Here is an 18,716-nt window from a genome sequence, read left to right as displayed (position 1 = left end):
GTCTAAAGTGCCCTCTACAGTGGTGGAGGACGCGCTATATGTGCCCTTTTTTTTCTTTCCGCCCCTGCCCTTCAAAAAGTCTGTGCACGCCACTGCTTATAACACACACATTTGACATCTGCAAAATATTTGAATTCTTTATTCCAGTGAAGGGTCTAATGTCTTTAACCCTGCTGGACATGCCAGTGAATCCAGTACTACAAATGCATATTTACCAATTAAGACCTCTGTGGTTTCCTAATTTATTTAAGTGTTTCTGTGTTGTTGTGTTCTTCTTACTGTTGCACTTGGATCCTCCATGGCTCTGACGAATGCAACAGCCTCAGAAGTGCAGGAGCGTACTGTCTCTGTCCGACCATCTCTGAACATACGAGTCATCGATGACTCATATGTCAGACAGAACGCTCCCTGGTCCTATAAAGCAGATGAACTGAAGTCATTTAGTGTTGGTGCATGGTACAATTAAACACTGAAAAGACAACAGTGAGCTATAATGTCAGTAATATCATTCCAGAGAAAGGATGGCGGATGATGGCAGCCCTACCCTGAACTGTGCCAGCTGCAGGGCCAGCTGAATAAAGGCATCTGGGCTGGTCCTGCACTTCTTGATCAGTCCTTTCCCAAACTCAGAAAACAGACAGCCATGGAAGTCCACATCATCAGCTATCTGCTTGGCTGATAGGTATGAAGTACCAATGACATCTTGGCACTAAGAAAGGGGGGGGTGAAGAAAGAACATTATCCTGATTCATTTTGTGATGGAAACGCAGCTACAATACTGTTAGGTCAAAAGCAGTAAATGATGTAAATGATGTAAGGCTCTCCTGTACCTCCTTGGGAATCTGCCACTGCAGTCGAGTGGGATAAGGCAGGCCTTTGTTCACATCCCCTTTACAGTGTCCCTCCTCTGTATAGCCAAGATGGAAGCAGTCTGTTGCAAGGACATACTACACAGGCAGAAAAAGGTAGATTAAAATATCCACAAACATTGACTTAATGTTTTGAAATACAATATCAGTACACATTTTATACCTCCCACATGTGTCCTACAATTGGTGCATCAGCCCAAGAATGTTCAGCATTTACACCCATTTTCCCATTTGGATAAGAGATCAAAGTGAAAGACTTGTCAAACCACCTATGAAAAAAGAAAGAACAGTTCTTTTTTAGTGAAACAAACCACTAAAAGTACAATCAGTGCTGCAGCAGAGACCTTTCCTTGACTTTTCTGCCTACCTGTCGTAACATTTTCCATGAAGTAGGGACTTGGCGTAACTGTCAAGTGAACGGGTAATTACAGGGTCATAACCCTGTGGCTCGTCATCTAGGGTCAGGAAAAAGGCAGCTGACTCAATGGAATCCAGGGACACTTTGTTTAATCCCTGGCTGAAATATTTAATCCGAGCCCGAGCCCATGGAACTCTAAATGGGGGGAATGTCAGAATAAGACAATTTTCAGTCTTCTTTATCGTGTGTATGCATACAGTATGTGTCCTGTGCGTGTGAGGGTGGTTGCATACCTTTTTCCTGCAGTCAGGGCAGCTAATTTGAGTTCTCCTGGCTGGGGTTCTGATGTATCATTGAGGATCCTTTGAAACTGTGTCTCAAGTTCACTGGGTAAGAGGTGACGCCCTCCAGTGTACAGCCACACTTGGAAGAAGCGGCCCTTGTGGTATACGACCAGGTGCTTACGATCCGTCAGGTGCTGCACAATATCTGCAGGGAAGGGCCAACAAGTGAAAGAAGATAGTTAATCTTAAAGATAAAATGAAGCATATTATTATAAGTATAATCACTTAGGAACCAGCAGAACCCCTTTGTTTAAACGGATGGATGAATGCTCCCCCCTTGGCCCACATACCTAATCCTGAGCACCTGCAGTACAGTTGTTAGAGGGTAAATCAGCTCTGGAACACAGTGGACTGGACTAAAAGTCAGTTGCACCTCTTGGCATACCTCAGTTAGTGACGTCAAAGCACGTATTTACCATTTAATTAATTAAGGATAATGATAAAAAAAAATGTATCATTGGAAAATATTTGTTGTGAAATCAAGTTTCAACCCAGGAGCTGTCTGCCCCATGCATTTGAGTGTTGATTCATTCTAAACTGTACAGACCAAAGCTGTTTCCTACCTGTCTCAATTCCAGGTATGCGGGTGGTGTTAAACATCCTCTCCATCTGAGTGGAACACATAGGAACTGTCCCCAAAGCCCTCAGCTAAAAAGAAAAAAAGAAAATGAAATCATCACTTTCATCACAGTTTAACCTTATTGGGGAGGAAAGTGAATAGATTTAAAGAAGCAGAAACGTTACATTTTTATACTGGGGCTAGAGAGAAGATAGAGGGTAGCAAATGACTGGGTGATTAGAGTTTTAGAAGAGTGGTAGTAAAAAGATGTTAAGTACTACCGGAGCATGTTCACCACGTTCCAGTTTGCGTCTGTACTGCAGCATCGCATGGACCACATTCCCTGCCCGTGCAGCCTGTCGGTGTGTGGGGGTCATGTACAAGAGGTCCTTTACATTCACCACAGAGACAGAGCAGACATATCAAGTCAACACAAATAGAGAGAGAGAAGAGCATATGGGCATTTAAAAAGGTGAAGCTGATCTAGTGACAGTATATCTTACCATTATATAGAAGTTACTGTTCACCATGATAGGACCCCTGCCCCTGAGGTAGATGTACTCCTCCCACCAGTCACTTACCTAGAGAATATAACACATTATTGTATAACACTGTGATTCAGTTGAGTTTGAATTCCAATGTTGTATCACTTGTAAATACTACTCACATAATTTGTTGCCCACCAAGATTTTAGGATTAGGTATCTCTGCAGGTGGGCTGCTTTGGACTCTTTAAAGTCATTGGACAAAATCTCCATTTGCTTGTACTGTTCACTGTCCAGCAGAGGATGGACTGACTCAAGGTACTGTAGGAAAAAACATGTTGTGTGTTGTCAGGAAAATGGAGCAGATACAGAAACATAAATCCTGGAAGACATCCTGCACATGTGCAGCTAACAGGACATGACACACTATCTTTCACAGAGTGTAGGAAGGCAACTAGAACAGTAGGTGGTAGTACAGGCAAACTTTGTCTGTATGGTCTATCACGTTACCATACATACCTCAAATGGTTAGAAAAGGCTTTATTGAGTAGGTTTAGTCAATGTAATACATTTGTTTAAATACAGATGTAAAAATGAGAAATAAGAGTTAGAAATTTGGTATTAATTTAAAATTACCATGATGTTGCAACATGTGAATATAGTTTTGGTGTATAATTGCGTTCGAAAACAGACATAGCTTTAATATTTAGACAATGTTTGACTACTATGTACCAGTCTGGCTACCTTCTACCCATGCACTTCAAGTGTTTCCCTGGTAAGTCCAGTCACAGCTAAGATTTGAAAGATATTCCTAAATACAGTTAAAATGATGCATTTAGTCATTCATTTCAATAAACCACTGGTTCACATTTTTGGTCATGGAAGGTAAATTCTGTGTAATTACACACCCTCTGGATTGTATCATCCACATTGGGCACAGGGAGCCGAGGTAAGGAGGCTTGGAAACTATAGAGGAGCGGCCTGCGACCAGAGAACATCTTCACCAGGCTCTGGTAACAAACAAACAACACCCAGAACATCATACACATATAGTATATAACCCTTTATAACAAACCATACCATAACCATAATCATAACCAGACATACTGAGGCACATTAAATGAGATGATATACTGGCAGCTAGACAACTTAATAGCAGATGTTAAAAAGTGAGTGACAGACAAAAGGACAAACGTACTAGCCACACTTTTGTTGACTTGCTCATTTTTCCATGGGATTCAAAAATCCATCCATGGTAGGAGAGAAGAGCTTTGAGGGTGTATCTCAAGAGGTAGATGAGGAACAGCCAGAGTGCAGTGGCAAACAAGATGGCACTCAGCACCGCCCGGGTCTGCACTGACATATAGTCTCTGCTCAGAAAAGGCACAACACTGCCTCCGTCAACAATAGGGTAAAAATTTAGAATGACTTTATTTTTTACATAGCTGACATAGTAGGGTAAACACATGTGTTACCTATGATACTAATTAAGATTATGGTCAAACAGGTCTGTAGGGACCTGTGGCTGCAGAAGATTTCTGACCTGTGTGGAAGGTTTTCCTTGATTGCGTCAATCATTCCTAAAGAGGGGTCTATGCGGATATACAAGGAACTCATCATGGCAATCACAACTATCAGCCAACTGGATGGACTGGCAGGATAAACTCCAGCCAATACGCCATTCTGTGAATGAAAAGCAACAAGATTCAATTTTACCTCGAGATTAATCTTCAATGTTCTGTCTAGACAATGTGAAATAAAATGCACAGCTACTGAAAATACCTTTATAGATCTTAAATGCTCAGTTTGAAAGCTTGTTTGTAATTTTGTTGAGTGACCCCAAATTTCTGGACACTGATAACCAAAGCTGGATCTGAAGTGTTGGCTACTGTACCTTGAATTGAATGGCTCGTTTCTTCCATGCTGTCACTCCTGACAGGTAGATGTTTTTGATGACTTCTTGACTTAGTTTAAAGTCCACACCATCTGGGCGCACAGTGAACTGGAAGCCCACCGCCTGATGCGCCTCAGCCATCTATGAATGGTACAAACATATAGAAAATAAGGAATATAAAATAATATAAAGGAAAGCTCTTTAATCAGGTTTCTGGCTGGAATTAATCACTATAACAATAATGTTAAAAAAAAACAAAAAGTTCAGTGGAAGATGTGGGTCCTGATAAAAATATACTAAAATTTGAATATAAAAAACTGTTTCCCTTCTCCATATGTTTCATTGTAAAGGTTTTATTATCATTAAGTGTTTCAGAATTTAAAGAAATGTAAACTCAGCCATCGTAGGATCTCCTGTGCTTTTAATGTTATAATTTGATAATAATACATTCTATCGTTCTATTTTCTTTCTTTTGTTTTTATTTTACTACAAAAGAACTGGTAGATTTTCACACATTGGACCCACTGTTGGGACACTGTTTGAAGGAAAGTCGCACTGTTTGTCTGTAGTGTTTGCTCATAATGTGATAGGAAGGCCCCTGATATGAGATTAACAGATGTCAGCATTAAAAATACATATTTTCCTTTTTTCCATTCAGTTATTGTTTTTAAATGAAATTTGCATTTGTGAAATTCTATTCACCAACCACTCATGTAATGGGTAGGGTAACAGGTCTAGGATTTCTTTTTCCATGTCATATGACTGAACAGTCACCAAGTGGGACAAAGTTCAATGGCCAGATATAGCGGTGCACCGGCTGAGCATGTGCATAGACCTCAGATGGGTATGAAAATATAAACACAGAGTACAACCAAGACATGAATGCCAAACCCTACAGAACACTGAGAATTAGTTGAAGTTGAAGGTCAGAATTAATTTACTGATCAATTTAACAAATAGCCAAAATATATTAACACTTGACAGTGTCATTGAACTTCCTTACCATGATTTTAACCTGTTTTTTCTCATACATGGCTTAACAATGAAAATAACACACTAAAGGATATCTTTCATCTAGCCTTTTTACCCAAACCTGTTACTGTATACTCTTGTGTAACTAAAACATAGAGTTTACACTACAACTATTAACATCTGCAGCTAACACAACTATATACAGATCTGAATAAGAATTACAAATACAAGACAGACTCATACTTTACCTTTTGTCAGACCAAAATCAGTATAATCTACTCAGGCAGGCAGTGAGGCAGAGAAATTCTTCTGTACTCAGGCTTGTATGTGTGACTCCAATGCCCTTGATGTGGCTTTCCTCAGGTAGTGAGATCAGAGCTGTTGTCTACTGTGCTTTCTACCCTCCCTCTCTCCCCCTTCCCCAACACCACTCTCTCTCTCTCTCCCTCTCTCTCACCTCCCTTCCACTATCACCCATGACAAGCTTCTTTTTGTAACAAGACACCAAACATAGACAGAGCCGAACCTCATGTGGCTTCAGGACGCTGCTATGTAACTGAATCTGCTGCAGTGCTGTGTAATATAAGTGAGACCAATGTGACATTTTCTTTTCAGTGACTGAGAATGCAAGCATTAATGCAAGCAGTATTTACCTGTGTGTGATAAGAATAACGGCATGCAATTATCTGATTATTATCAGCATATTCAAGTGTTGTGACTTTGCCTCGATTACAGGGTTAGAAAATGGGACGTAATGGTGTTTTTCAAGAGAAGCTAGAGTTTTGTAATTTTAGTAACTTGCCTCACTTAATTGATTTAATCTAGTCCACCATGGAAGCTCTGCTAGTTGTTCCCTGCACTTATATCTGAATAAAAAACTCATCACTCAGATTTGACGACAGTCAGTGTTCATTATTATTTTATTAATTGGTTGAGTTACAGTTTTGTTAATTTCTAACTGTTTGATCAATAAATGCATCACTGCAAACTACGGTGCAAATGCAAACTTGTTTCTGATTGGTAATGAATAATAATCACAATTCCCAACTGATTCACCTCATCATTTCAAGTCAAAAGACTTCTAAGTTTAATTAACTTGAAGTAAAAAAAACTTGTATATTTAGGTCAAGTTAATGAGAAAAGATTAGTTGATTCCACTAAATGAATGTATGGATTTTTACAGAGCTTTAGGTTTAAGTCTAATTGTAGTCTGGTTTTAGAAACAAACTTTAAACTAAAGGATTGAGGATTTTAAACACAAGAGATAGAGATAATCCACCATTGCTAATCCACCTAGGGAGTTTATCGTCTTATGCTTGAGAAAGACTATACAGTATAGCAAAGAAGCTAACTACAACATTAAAAGTGAAGATAAAAGATAGCTTCATAGCGAGTGAAGATGGGTAGAGGTGGAAGAGTTCTGAGGGAGAGAGTTTGAAGATCCATAATTCCAACAGTGTTGTGCTCTATGCTTGGCATCAGGAACTGGCCACTTGCAATTGTCCCCTGTCCTGCAAATGCCACTTTCTCAGCCCTGTTCACCTAAAAAAGAAACAAAAAAGATTAAACAGATTCTGAATATATTAGGTCTTTGTGCTCCAGATACACATAACTCAGCTATTTCTAAATGTGAAGAATTTGTGTTATCAAATGTTGGATTCAAACCTGTCCCCATCTCTGGGACTGCAAGCAGAATGATATCACCACATTCTCTGAGTTATTCCCACCAATCACAAGGAGCCTGTCGGAGGCACCCAGGAAGTAAAGAGCAGGGAGGTCTGCATCCGCTCTGGTAAGAGTGGGAAGCAATTCAGACCAGGAGTCTAATGGACAGAGAGAATACAGTACCACTGTTAGTGTTAGGAAATGGTCTTAACAGTAAGTATGACTTGATTTTATGATTTCTTGAGTTGATTTCTAGGCTGTAAAAAACATATTCAAACAGGTCTGTAGTGTTCTATCTTACCTTGCTTTGTGTTGTACTGCAGCAGGAGTTTCTCTCCAGTCCTCTCGATGCTCCCTAACACATAGAGACAGTGTCCAAGGCTAGTGGCAAGAGGCACGTCATGGCCCAAAGACATGGTAAACTGGAAGTCAGTGAGCGGCAGTGAGGAGACAAACCTAAAGCAGAGATTATATTCAGTCACTAATACCCCAACAAATAATTGATGGGGAAATATATCATTAGAACAGACTAGCGCAATTTCTCAGTTCTACCTGCTGTAAGACAGTGACAAAGAGGAAATGCAAACCTCCATGTGTCATCCCATGGATCATAGCGCTCTACAGCTGTATAGAGAGCTGTGCTTGAGTCCGGAGTCACCAGTGAGTCCAAGTACCAGCCCCCCACAGCATAAATACAGCCTTCACAGGCCACTGCACTGAAGTGCCTTCTGTGCTGTGGACACAGCAGATGGTGACAATTTTCATAGGTATTATATAATTGACTGAGGGAGACAAGAGAAGTTTTATTTTCGGTCAGACAGACTGGTCCTCAGCTTGAGTCAAAGACTAGAAGACTGTCTCACCTTAATCAGAGGAGCTGTGGCGACCCAGTTATGAGTAAAAGGATTATACCTGAAGGAAGCCATCTTAAACTCCCAGCGTCTTTTCACACAGTGCCGGTAGCCTCCTATTATGTACAGATAGTTATACAGGACCACTGTAGTGAAACACCACTTATCAGCCCTAAAAGGAAGCTCTGTAACCGGATACCAATCTCCGCTGTCCTCTGACCCTTTCAGGGTAAAGATAGTTCGTGCACGTTCTGTTTCTGGGTCGTTCCATGAAGTCAGGTTTTCTTTTCTAAGGCTGCAGAGATGTTGGTCTCCTTGTAGCCTCAGGTGGACAACTTCATCCTTCTCTTCATCATCCAGGCACCTGGTATGAATCAGTTTTAGGGACAAGAAAGAAACACAAACACAAACTCCCTATAGAAAATCCTGTCCAAAAGACAGTCCAAACATTTCAAGTCACGTAATTCACAGTATTGCATACTTGATGAGGTGAGGCATCTCCAACAGGTTTCTACTCAGGTAGTTGAACACTGTCACCTTCAGCTCCACACAGCAGATTTCCTGAGCCAGACTCAGGTAGGACAAACAGTTACCTGGGCTGAGTTCATCTTCCAGGACTGCGAGGCACTTTGAGAGGAAGGCCTCAGCCAGGAGATAACTGCTGACCTCCACAGTGAGAAAGGGAGGAAGCAAGAGGTGGTAGGTTTGTTTGGGGGTGAAGCACACAACTGGATTTGCAAAGAAGAGTCTGAGATGTGCAATAGGGACAGGCATAAATATACATGGTTATATGGAGTCTGCATACCTGGATGTGTGTGTCCAACTCCTCCCGAGACACTTTAAACTTATTATTGAAGGAGAACTCAAGGAGATTGTATAAGATGGAGGAGGACACATGGTCCAGCTGGATGAGGCTCTCTGAGGTCTCTCTCATCCGTGACTGGGACAAGGCTCTGAAGTACTCGCTGCACTCTGAGAGTCTCCCAAGGTCCACCTTAAAAATTAATTATTAAACCAAAGTTACTTCAGCCTCAAGTTTTTGATTAAGCAGTTGGGGTTGGGTTTTTTGTTTTTTACTTACATGGAATGCATGTGTGCTGGTTTGGACTGTAACCATGGTTTCATCTCCATCTCCAAGGTGATATGTGCGGAGTGCTTCATTGGTCTTCCATTCCTCTGAGTCTGCTTTGCATGATTCTCTGTCTGTGATACCTTGGGATGCTATCCAGTTGTTGACTATTGGAAGAGCTCCCCAAACTCTTGTAAGAACACATTTCAGCCAAAAGCTTATCCACTCAAAGAGTATCATAAAACATTGCCTGAGAGGATTCATCTCACTAACAGTGTTGTTTGGATCTAAGTTTAGCCCATTTTTAAAACTTTCGGTGCCATATGTTTTGGATTGTTAAACTCTAAAAGGTCTAAAGATGATATGCACCTCTCACACAACCACTGCTCCAATCACATATGCAGAATGGCATTGTAAATCCTCCAAATAAAGGAAGACAAGCCCCCCCACCAAGAATTCCAAACAGCCACTGTAATAGAAAAATAGAGGACAGAACAGTCAGTCTGGTCCATGTACCACCAGCTCGTCTTCTTGTAACTGCTCCGGTTTTCCCAGTCACGTGCCCTTTGACAGCATTAACAGCAAAACAGCTGGGAGCAAAGATTTAGGACCACATGCCAGCAAAAACAGCATGGTACAAAAAACAGTGCAGTACACTGCAAGGCTGCTTCTTCAGCTTCTGAATCCCTGTTTGTTCTGGAACAGATTCAGTAGATTAAAAAAAGTTTCCTTCAACTGTGAGCAGTAAACTTCTTTCTAGCCGATCTATTCTTGGAACATGGAGGTGGGGCAACAGTCAACCCTCTGCGATGAAACATGGTCTCCTTCACTCTACTCTAGACGTCATCATGAGATACTCAAGTTACTTAACAGTTAGCATGAGAGTAACTTTGCTTCACAAAATGTATTAAATACATTTGTCAAAATATCCTTTGAGACAAATACATAATTGATGAAAAGAAAAACAGGTTCATTGTACATAGGTTTATTAGTTAGTGCAAAGAGAACCAACATGATACAGAGAATTAAACTGTGCTGGGACAATGATGCTTTTAAAAAAACAGCTATAAGCAGTTAATGAGGCACAGTTAAGCTTCTAGTTTCTTCGCATGAGTAAACTGGTGCTGTAATGTGTAAAACAAAGACACCAAGACGTTAACTGATGGCAGTGCATTCAAAATGAGTCAAATACAGGAGACGGTCTAAATAAATAAAAGAATGATAATGGAATTTAAACAAACGAAATAAAAAGAAAAACTGTCAAAACCCCACTTCACATTCAAACAGGATAATGGAAAGTCAGAAATTAATCTAATTTAGGTTGATGTGGTTGCATACAAGTGCCAGATGGACGTTTTAATTAACCTAATATAATAGGTAAGAAGGACAGATGTTAAAATATTCTTGAAGAAGAAACTGACAGACAATATCATCAGCAAAGAATGATACATAGATAACAAAAGGGAATACAAGCTGACTTAAATAAAGGCAGACAGTTACAGCAGAAATGTACAGTTAATAGCGGATATCAAAAATGGTGACAGAATCAAACATTACCGACATACATGCCTTACACTTTGCAACTGTTCTAATGGTCAAATTAACAGTATTTTTGACTACAGTAAGACTGTATAAAATAGCCCTCGTAGTAACTTTACTGGACGTTTAAAGAACAATTGGAGGGGAAAATTTTCAAATGCAGCTTCAATCATCAAAACTATAAACCCTAATGCAGACTAGAAATCAGAAGAAAGATGTGAGGTAGAATGACTAAAAACACAAAAGCAAAGAGAGATTTACAAAAGCATTCCACGCTGAACATAATAGTATTTGTTTAGTATAGCAAAATGACTATTGCAGTTAATATTCACTGTCTGAAAGTAAAAGACAGTAATTATTTGTACTATACTAGTACTGTAGAGCTACACCTGCTCTAACAAGATTCCTGACTATGAGGATAGGTGCTTCAGTAAAATTCTGCAGGCTCAGATTGTGCTTGTGCACTGTGTTCAGACCTAAATGTATACCTTTCACACAACATTGCATGTCATAAGCACAGCTGCATAGGACTGGAGATGAGCTTGAAAACAGGTAAACATTCTGAATGATGAATCAGGAGAAGAGCTTTTTTTGCTTGTAGTAGGCATCAAAACGACACTGGGCATAGTCCTGGAAAACAATATGGTTTATTACAATTTAAATATTAAATACATTAAATAAATGTAGTACTTAGCAGATGTCTACATCCAACTGTAAAAGAAAAAAAATCTTCTTACCATGTATCCAAACTCAATCTTGGAGATCTTTGCTTGAATAACGGACCACAGGCCCCAGAGGAAGTGTGATGCTAATGCATACCTACAAATAAAAACAAAAATAATGACGACAAAACAAAACTACGTCTGTGGTGATTCTTTTAAATTTTACATTACATACATTTATTGATGTGAATCAAAAGAACACCACGTGTTACCTGTTAGCTTCAATAATCATGTCCTCTTCAATCTGTGTCTGGTCCATGGCAAAGTCAGAGTATCTTCTTTGTTCTGCCAAATAACCTCTGATAAAATGAAGCTGAAATAAAAAACAAAATGATTAGTGACATATTTAATAAATGTAGTAAAACAGTTGTTGTTGTGTTGTTACACAAATGCTTAGTGTGCTGTATTGAGTGATACTGAGTGAATAACTGATTTTATTTTCAACATGTGCAACAGCATTTGATATAGCCTTCTCTTAAACTCAAAATTGCATTTAAAGGTTTTACCACTAGATGGCACCGTGTAACCAGAACACTTATTTTCTCTAAAGAGATTAGGGTTAGAACTTGGGTTTAAATTTAAAACCAGCAATGTAGTTTATACTATTAGTCTGAGCATCACTGGGAGAAGTGAGTAGAAAAACGCTGAATCAGCTCTATATCCAAACAGTATTTATCAGAAGGGTGGTAAAATTGGGAATATTTGAATTATGTTTTCATAGCTAAAATCATTGAGGCTGCATGATTGTGAGGGAAAAAAGCCAACATAATCTTTGTCTAATGCATTTAATGCCTGTAATTAAAGTAAAGGTTTTCATCAAAATTTCCAGTTTCCAGTTCCTTGTACTCTTAAGTATATGAATTATAATTAAATTTTACCATAACAATGCGGAGTAGCAATTTTATTCCAAGTAAAAGAGAAAATAATAGTGTTTTTAAGCTATTATGCTTACATTTTATTCTTGTGGGATTGGGTAAAAAAAAAGGTAGACAGTCTTTATTTGGGTGACTCACCTGCTGCTCTCTGGTGGGGTAGTTCTCAGGTGTGGCTTTGTAGAAGGGCCACTGGTTATAGGTGTAATCATACATCCATTCACAGAAATGGTTCCCAAAGTCAAACCCTCTGCACAAAAGAAAATATAATATCATTCATATTAATACAAAAGGGATGAATCTAAAAAAAACAAAACAACACTCATTCATAAACAATGACTCATATATTTTTTTTTAAACCAAATCTATAAGTTGACATGTTACCTGTAATTGTAGCTGCTGTACTCAAAGTCTATTAGCATGAGTCTGTCTGTTGAAGTTTGGTCCCGGTCTTCCAGCATTAGAATGTTACCTGCAACGCCAAAACAAGAAATGAGAAAATGATCATCGTCCACGCTGACGAGTCACACTGATTTACTTAAGCTACTGTCAGGATTAGACCAGAGGGTAGTTTTTTGGTGAGTCGTCTGTGTGAATGCACGTGTAAATAATTGATAATGTCCATTGTTCTGGCGCTACAGTTTCAGCATATATGACATAACGTGCTTCCAACTTTGTGGCAGCAGTCTGATGAAGACCCTTTTCCATTCGACCTCAGGGAATGCTGGTTGTGAGCGAGGCATTATCACCCAATGTTAGTACCAAACATTGCTAATGCTCTTGTGGCTGAGGCTAGCAAGACACTGAAACTGAAAATCTTATAGAGAGCTTCCCAGAAGAGCGGAAACTGTGACAGCAGCATAATAATGTTGTGGCTTGAGGTGTGTCATACGTCTCAATAACACATAGGTATAATTTTCAGGTGCAAGTTCATTTTAGGTGAAAGCCTGTTGCCGGTGAGACAGTTCCATTCATTAGAAACCTAAATCTAAATGTGAACTGTCCCTATTAATAACTACACCCAGCCTTCCTTTGACTTATGCAACATACTGCTCTCCTAGGCAATGTGACAATGAAGAGTGTTGATCAATCATCCCAAATTAGAGGTGTGAGGATAACAGAGCAATCAGAGGAGAGGATATGTTTTTGTGTTTTTTTTACCTTCCTGGACGTCATTATGGCAGAACACCACTGGCGATGGAGTTGCTGCTAGCAACGCACTGTTGGGGAGACAAGAGCCAGAGGAACAGAGTAGGGAATGAGAGAAAAAGAGGAGAGGAGGGAATGAGCAGTTTTAGTGTGATTATTTGTTCTGCATAGCAGGTATTTATGGAGGTGTTGTTGGTATACTAAGCAATTCAAAGTGTCTAAACACTTTCAGAACACTCAATATGTTCTTAGTGCATGTCATTGAGAAAGCTCAAGTACTGCTCATTGAACAAGTGGCAAAAGATGTGTTCAACTCTCTAGAAAGCTTGGGAGTATATAACGGAAATCCTGAACATTCTGGGGGGATCATTCCTGAAAGTGGAAAGAAAAAAAAAACTAAATGTCACTCTGAGTGAATGACCTAGAACAAGCTAAGAAAATAGTACCTTGAAGTCTTCTATCTGTGTAAGCAAAAGAGATATTATCAGCTCAGATAAATTTAAGGACTTAAGATGACTGCAGCAGAAGGCCAGGGGATTTTCCAAGCAGTGGCTGTTACTGTATGTCTGCTTCAGTGCGAGACTGGTACATATCCAAAAGATAACAAATTTCTTCATAGATAAACACCGGGCTGAAGAGGACTCAGCTGTGAAGTTGTGGAGGCACTGGGACAAAGGTCGGTCATTAGACAGTAAACAAAATACACCTGTCACCAAGATTCAATTCCTGTGTGTAACCTCCAACTTAACCCTTATAGCCTTATTTATGTAACATGCAATCTATCAATAAGTATTAACCTAATTTTACTGCTACTGTTGCATGATTTCTAAAACCTGAATACATTTCAGTGGTCTTATCTTGTCATGGTCTTATCTCATCTGGTGATGAGGACATAATGTACTTGTACTTGTTCTACCTTTCGTCACCAGTTAGGACTTTGCTGTTGCAAACCCAGTTGCATCATTAATCTAACCTGACAACAAAAACTATTTAATAATAGAAATAACACTGTTTAAGTCCCAGTAGGTACATTTTATGCTGTAAGGTGACATTTTGTTTGAATTCAGCAAAAGTAATTTATATGCAGACCAAACCTGAATCTGTGACTCTGTGACTCCCTTACATGTTGGATAAATAATATAAATTAATTTATATGCCAGAGCACAGGCTAAATGACACATGACTTGCTGTCCCACATTGGTTTTCAGTGCCCACATGTCAGCAGGATTACTTTGTAGCTTCATCGGCAAACAAGAGGGTCTGCATACATCCATTTAATTGTTTAATTAGATTACATTAGATTTACCCGTGGTAACGGACATGCTGCTCAGTTGTGAAGCCGTGGCAGTCGTGGTGCCAGAAGTGTCAAATACTTGGAATTCCTGGAATTTAAGCCTACGCTGTGCTGGAAAATGTTTCATTTCAATGACCATTTCTTCTTTTACACCATGACTCCTTCTTGTTGCAAGTTTCCAGCAGCATAGAAGTAAGTTTGATGTCATTGTTTTGCAATGTGCAACTGCCAGAAAAAAACGTGCTGGCATCAATAAAAGGAATTGATAAGCTCGGACAAATACGATTGTGATAGATGAAATCATTTTGAATGGTTCACGATCCACCTCCCCATAGCAAGTGGTACATATAAATGTGCAAAGATATATGCAGTATTAACAGTATTAACAGTGTGATGTGAATATGCTAAGATATATACACAGTGTATCAGTGCTCTCCTGTCTTCCTCTCATCATCTGGGACATGATGATAAATCAAACATTCTTGAGGTTTTTGGTGGTGTCCCTCAAATGTGAGTGGTTGTACAGGCTAACCAGCCACTCTGTCTGAAGTCTAAAGGGAAGTTACAGTAGGTAATATGAGATGGCTCTGACTAAACAGCATCTAGAGGGCACTTGGTCGTTCCCTTCAAAGTCATTTTAAAACAGACCGGAAAACTCTGGACACTGGTGGGTGGAGAGGAGAGGGCATGCTAGAGGTTTAACTGTACAGACATTACATAACCCTACCTGCTACAACTTTAAGTCTTTATGAATACCATACATATAAAGTGACTCCATACACTATATAATATTTGGACATTTGAGGCCTGTGTCCCAACTCACCGGAGGCTCTCCAGCTCAGCAGGCAGGTCCAACTTCATCAGCTTCTTGTACTTTTTCACATGTGCTTCACGTACAAAATGAAGCTTCATCACTTGATCCATGTATCTAAAAGGAAAAAAACAGACAGTATATTTGATAATTAAAAAAACAGACAGTCCTAGTAGAAGAAAGAGAGTGATATAAAGGTGTCCTTACTTGTCAATGGTCCCAAACAGCCACTTAGGCTCTTTGTTAAAGGGCATAAGCATTTCATGAAAACGTGCCAACTTTGTGGCAATTTCAGCTGAGATGGATGGATCTGAAAGTTGTTCTGTGTGCATGCGGGTATTCTGGGAAAACAAAGACACAAAGAAATGACGTATTTTACAAATGCTTCCTCTACTTTAGGAACTAGGCTCACCTGGACCTTTAAATCGTCAGAGAAATTATGCCAGTACATAGACAACCAAAGCACAAAAAAGGATTTCAGTAGAAGCTACACATTATAGTTTGACCCTGAATGTTGTATGCTTCACACAATGACCTCCAGGAGAGACACACAGTGTGTCTATGTGTGTGCATTATACCGGAAGGTACTGTTCTAAGCGTCCATCAGGGAAGATGCCATAAAGTTTTGGCCCAAGCATTCGCTCTGCCAGGATGGCAAACATCACGCTCTCCAACACCAGGGAGTCCACTCCCTGCATCACAGAAAGAGAGACAGTCACAGTTTGATTATGTTTTTTGGTTTTGGTTCAAACTTCCATGTGAAGGACAGTGATACTGCTATAGTAGATTGGATGCAGTAATAATAAAATACAATGGTTTCCTCTTGCAGCCACATACATTAATGAACAAATATACTGCAGGACGGACCAACCTGTAAGATGGCACCATAGATTCTGAGGAGCACCTGGCGGGGTTCCTCTCCCACACAGTGCACATGGTCAGGCAAACTGCACAGGTACAGCAGGTTACTCAGTCCACCACTGCAAAACAAGAACACCAGTGTTATCACATAGGAGCAAAGTTAACATGACCCAACAGAATCTAGTCATAAATATAGATAGATAGTGAATGACTTTTATTTATCCCCGGGGGGTTAATTAAGGATTAATAATAAATATTAGTCAGAAAATACCAGTAGATTTAGCTTAGAATGATCTGTATGTTTCAACTTCAAACAGTACCATGTTTAGTATCAACACACACACACACACACACACACACACACAACTATTTTGCCACCCTATTTTATCTGTTGTAATGTTTTCAGTTCAGAAATAAATGGTAATCCTACAGTGTTAAAGGGATGCAATATGGATATCACAACAAATATGACAGAACAAGTCAATGACAGCAACAATAACACAGGACATGGTGAAAAAAATGTCAGTAAGCCGAGTAAATAATGGCCATTATAAAAAGGTATTATTAGAAGACACAACAGTCGCCCCTACACATCAGCTAGTGTGTGTATAAAGTAAAACTTCAAATCGCTCTGTGATTATGCTATGGACAACCTGTATCCTCATCACGGTGTTAATTCACATCATTCACCTGACGATGCTGATTTGAAAATCTCCCTCTCTGATGGTTTTCCACGACCCTGACAGAAAGTCTCGGCACCACGCAAACGCCCTGCCCCTGGTGTCCCGGTCCACCTCCTCGGTTCTCCCATCCCGGAAAGACTCTGCCTCCGAGTCGTCATCACAGTTGGCCCCAGACAGGGGACTCGGGGTCCTCAGCTTCCTCTCGTTAACGACAAGCGTGTGTCCCAGTCGTTTCTTCTCCGCCGGAGGACCCGTGTCCGCAGTAGTGGTGACAGTAGGAATGCTGCTGAGAAGCCCCGGCCCCGGTTTATCGGCTCTGCCCGAGCCCTCTTCATCGCAGCTGCTGCTGGTCACACTTCGACCCGACTGCATCGTGAGTTTGCGGGCGAAGAGCAGCGGCAGAGCAGCGTTAAATGTCGGTCTAAAACGGCAGGCGGGACTCGCTGTCAAACGCAGTTCGCCGGTAAAGCTGCTTAACCGGAAGAGCCATCCATAGCTGGATGGTGTGAATCGCATTGGAGGGGGGAGTGGTTGATAGCGACCGTTAAAGTTTAATCAATTCAGATTTGACTGGTTCACTTCCTCGCAAACGCAATGACTGCTGAGGCGAACTGGCGTGTTCAACAGCCAATCACAATTTATTTCCGCGTTCACATGCCGAGCTCATTGGTCGTTGCTAGGCGACAACTTCACACGTCAGTTTCCCGTACGCAGAACAAAGCTTGCTGGGAAATGAAGTGTACGTTGGATGTATTGACTACTATACTCTCTCTATGTGATAATGGACAGTGTCTGCCCTACCGTAAAGAGTTTTATTTTGTATACACTATGTACTGTATTCTACCTGTATTTGCACATCCATTTGCACTGTTTACTTCCACTTGCACTCCACTCCATTTGCACTGTTTACTGTAGCTACTGTTCATTTTATACTGTTCATTTTATATATTATATACATACATAATACTTTATATCTTATCTTTTATCTTATTTTTGATTCTGTTCTTAAGGTCAGGGTTTTTAATTGTATCTATCTATCTGTCTGTCTCCTGAGATGGTGTGGTTTTTGGTTATCCTCTGTATGGGTTTTCAATAAACTCATTATTTGGGGACTAAAAGTAGTCCGGCTCCATAGCTTGGGGATACCACCGGCCTATTTATTTTGTAGTTTTATTTCATATTACAGCCTTAGATTTTTACTTAGCCTACCTTATTTGAATTTACAACTATAATAGACAAAGTAATACATGCAGTTTGGCCCTCGTAGTGGGCCTTTTAAAACACTGTGTTCATTCTGATGGATTGTTGAGGAAATTTCAAGGTTGATTTTTAAACTCTTTTAGTGTGTATTAATATATAACCTGTGCTTTATGTTTGGTATGTTTGGGAGCAACAGGATATATAGCCTGAGTGGTGATTATGGGCGAAGAGAGGACATTAAAGAACACTAGCACTGCCCTTTAAAAACTTTGAAAAGTAGGAAAGAAATGCAAATTCAAAATAAAAGACACCCAATTCCGCTGGACAGCCTATAACATAAAAACTAATAAAAACATACATAATAGTATATAAAACAATCAGAGATTGGTCCAATTGTTAGCTTAATGCAGTATACATAACCAATAATTTATTTATTCAGTGGTTTAAATTTATTCTGAAATGTAAAATGACAATACCACAATGTGTTAGGCCGTCATTATCATATATGTATATATATATA

General features: G+C 39.8%; 3 protein-coding genes across 4 annotated transcripts in view; all 3 read right to left on the bottom strand.

Moving 5' to 3' along the window:
- Positions 1-5,896, bottom strand: part of cpt1b (carnitine palmitoyltransferase 1B (muscle)) — a 7,743-nt gene extending 1,847 nt beyond the window's left edge. Inside the window, exons 1-15 of one of the 2 annotated variants that reach the window (XM_035664320.1) lie at positions 5,729-5,896; positions 4,509-4,649; positions 4,158-4,297; positions 3,813-4,005; positions 3,523-3,624; positions 2,798-2,935; positions 2,634-2,711; positions 2,412-2,519; positions 2,135-2,219; positions 1,521-1,716; positions 1,237-1,422; positions 1,033-1,138; positions 831-947; positions 545-709; positions 280-414 (exon numbers count right to left, since the gene is read on the bottom strand). In XM_035664320.1, the coding sequence (XP_035520213.1) occupies positions 280-414; positions 545-709; positions 831-947; positions 1,033-1,138; positions 1,237-1,422; positions 1,521-1,716; positions 2,135-2,219; positions 2,412-2,519; positions 2,634-2,711; positions 2,798-2,935; positions 3,523-3,624; positions 3,813-4,005; positions 4,158-4,297; positions 4,509-4,649 (1,890 nt within the window). In that variant the 5' untranslated portion in view covers positions 5,729-5,896. The remainder of the gene's footprint in view (positions 1-279; positions 415-544; positions 710-830; positions 948-1,032; positions 1,139-1,236; positions 1,423-1,520; positions 1,717-2,134; positions 2,220-2,411; positions 2,520-2,633; positions 2,712-2,797; positions 2,936-3,522; positions 3,625-3,812; positions 4,006-4,157; positions 4,298-4,508; positions 4,650-5,728) is intronic. The other variant, XM_035664321.1, reaches the window with a different exon arrangement.
- A 486-nt stretch (positions 5,897-6,382) lies between these two features.
- LOC118329965 (kelch-like protein 42) lies at positions 6,383-9,856 on the bottom strand. Its single transcript, XM_035664322.1, has 8 exons — positions 9,078-9,856; positions 8,802-8,990; positions 8,478-8,662; positions 8,009-8,360; positions 7,733-7,878; positions 7,447-7,601; positions 7,146-7,303; positions 6,383-7,022 (listed from the first exon to the last, which is right to left on the bottom strand). Exons 1-8 carry the CDS (start codon positions 9,327-9,329, stop codon positions 6,840-6,842), a joined length of 1,620 nt encoding a protein of 539 aa, XP_035520215.1. The 5' UTR covers positions 9,330-9,856; the 3' UTR covers positions 6,383-6,839.
- A 186-nt stretch (positions 9,857-10,042) lies between these two features.
- Positions 10,043-17,599, bottom strand: chkb (choline kinase beta). Its single transcript, XM_035665774.1, has 11 exons — positions 17,004-17,599; positions 16,324-16,432; positions 16,031-16,144; positions 15,660-15,793; positions 15,465-15,569; positions 13,360-13,418; positions 12,583-12,670; positions 12,340-12,448; positions 11,539-11,639; positions 11,342-11,423; positions 10,043-11,234 (listed from the first exon to the last, which is right to left on the bottom strand). The coding sequence occupies exons 1-11, from the start codon at positions 17,510-17,512 to the stop codon at positions 11,178-11,180; spliced, it is 1,467 nt and encodes a 488-aa protein (XP_035521667.1). The 5' UTR covers positions 17,513-17,599; the 3' UTR covers positions 10,043-11,177.
- Between the last annotated feature and the right edge of the window lie 1,117 nt (positions 17,600-18,716).

This window comes from Morone saxatilis, unplaced genomic scaffold (assembly GCF_004916995.1).
Source record: "Morone saxatilis isolate NCDOM2014 unplaced genomic scaffold, NCSU_SB_2.0 Contig2, whole genome shotgun sequence".
Classification (NCBI taxonomy): Eukaryota; Metazoa; Chordata; class Actinopteri; family Moronidae; genus Morone; species Morone saxatilis.
Note: the sequence above shows the minus strand (reverse complement) of the source record. Positions and strands in the feature narration are given on the sequence as shown.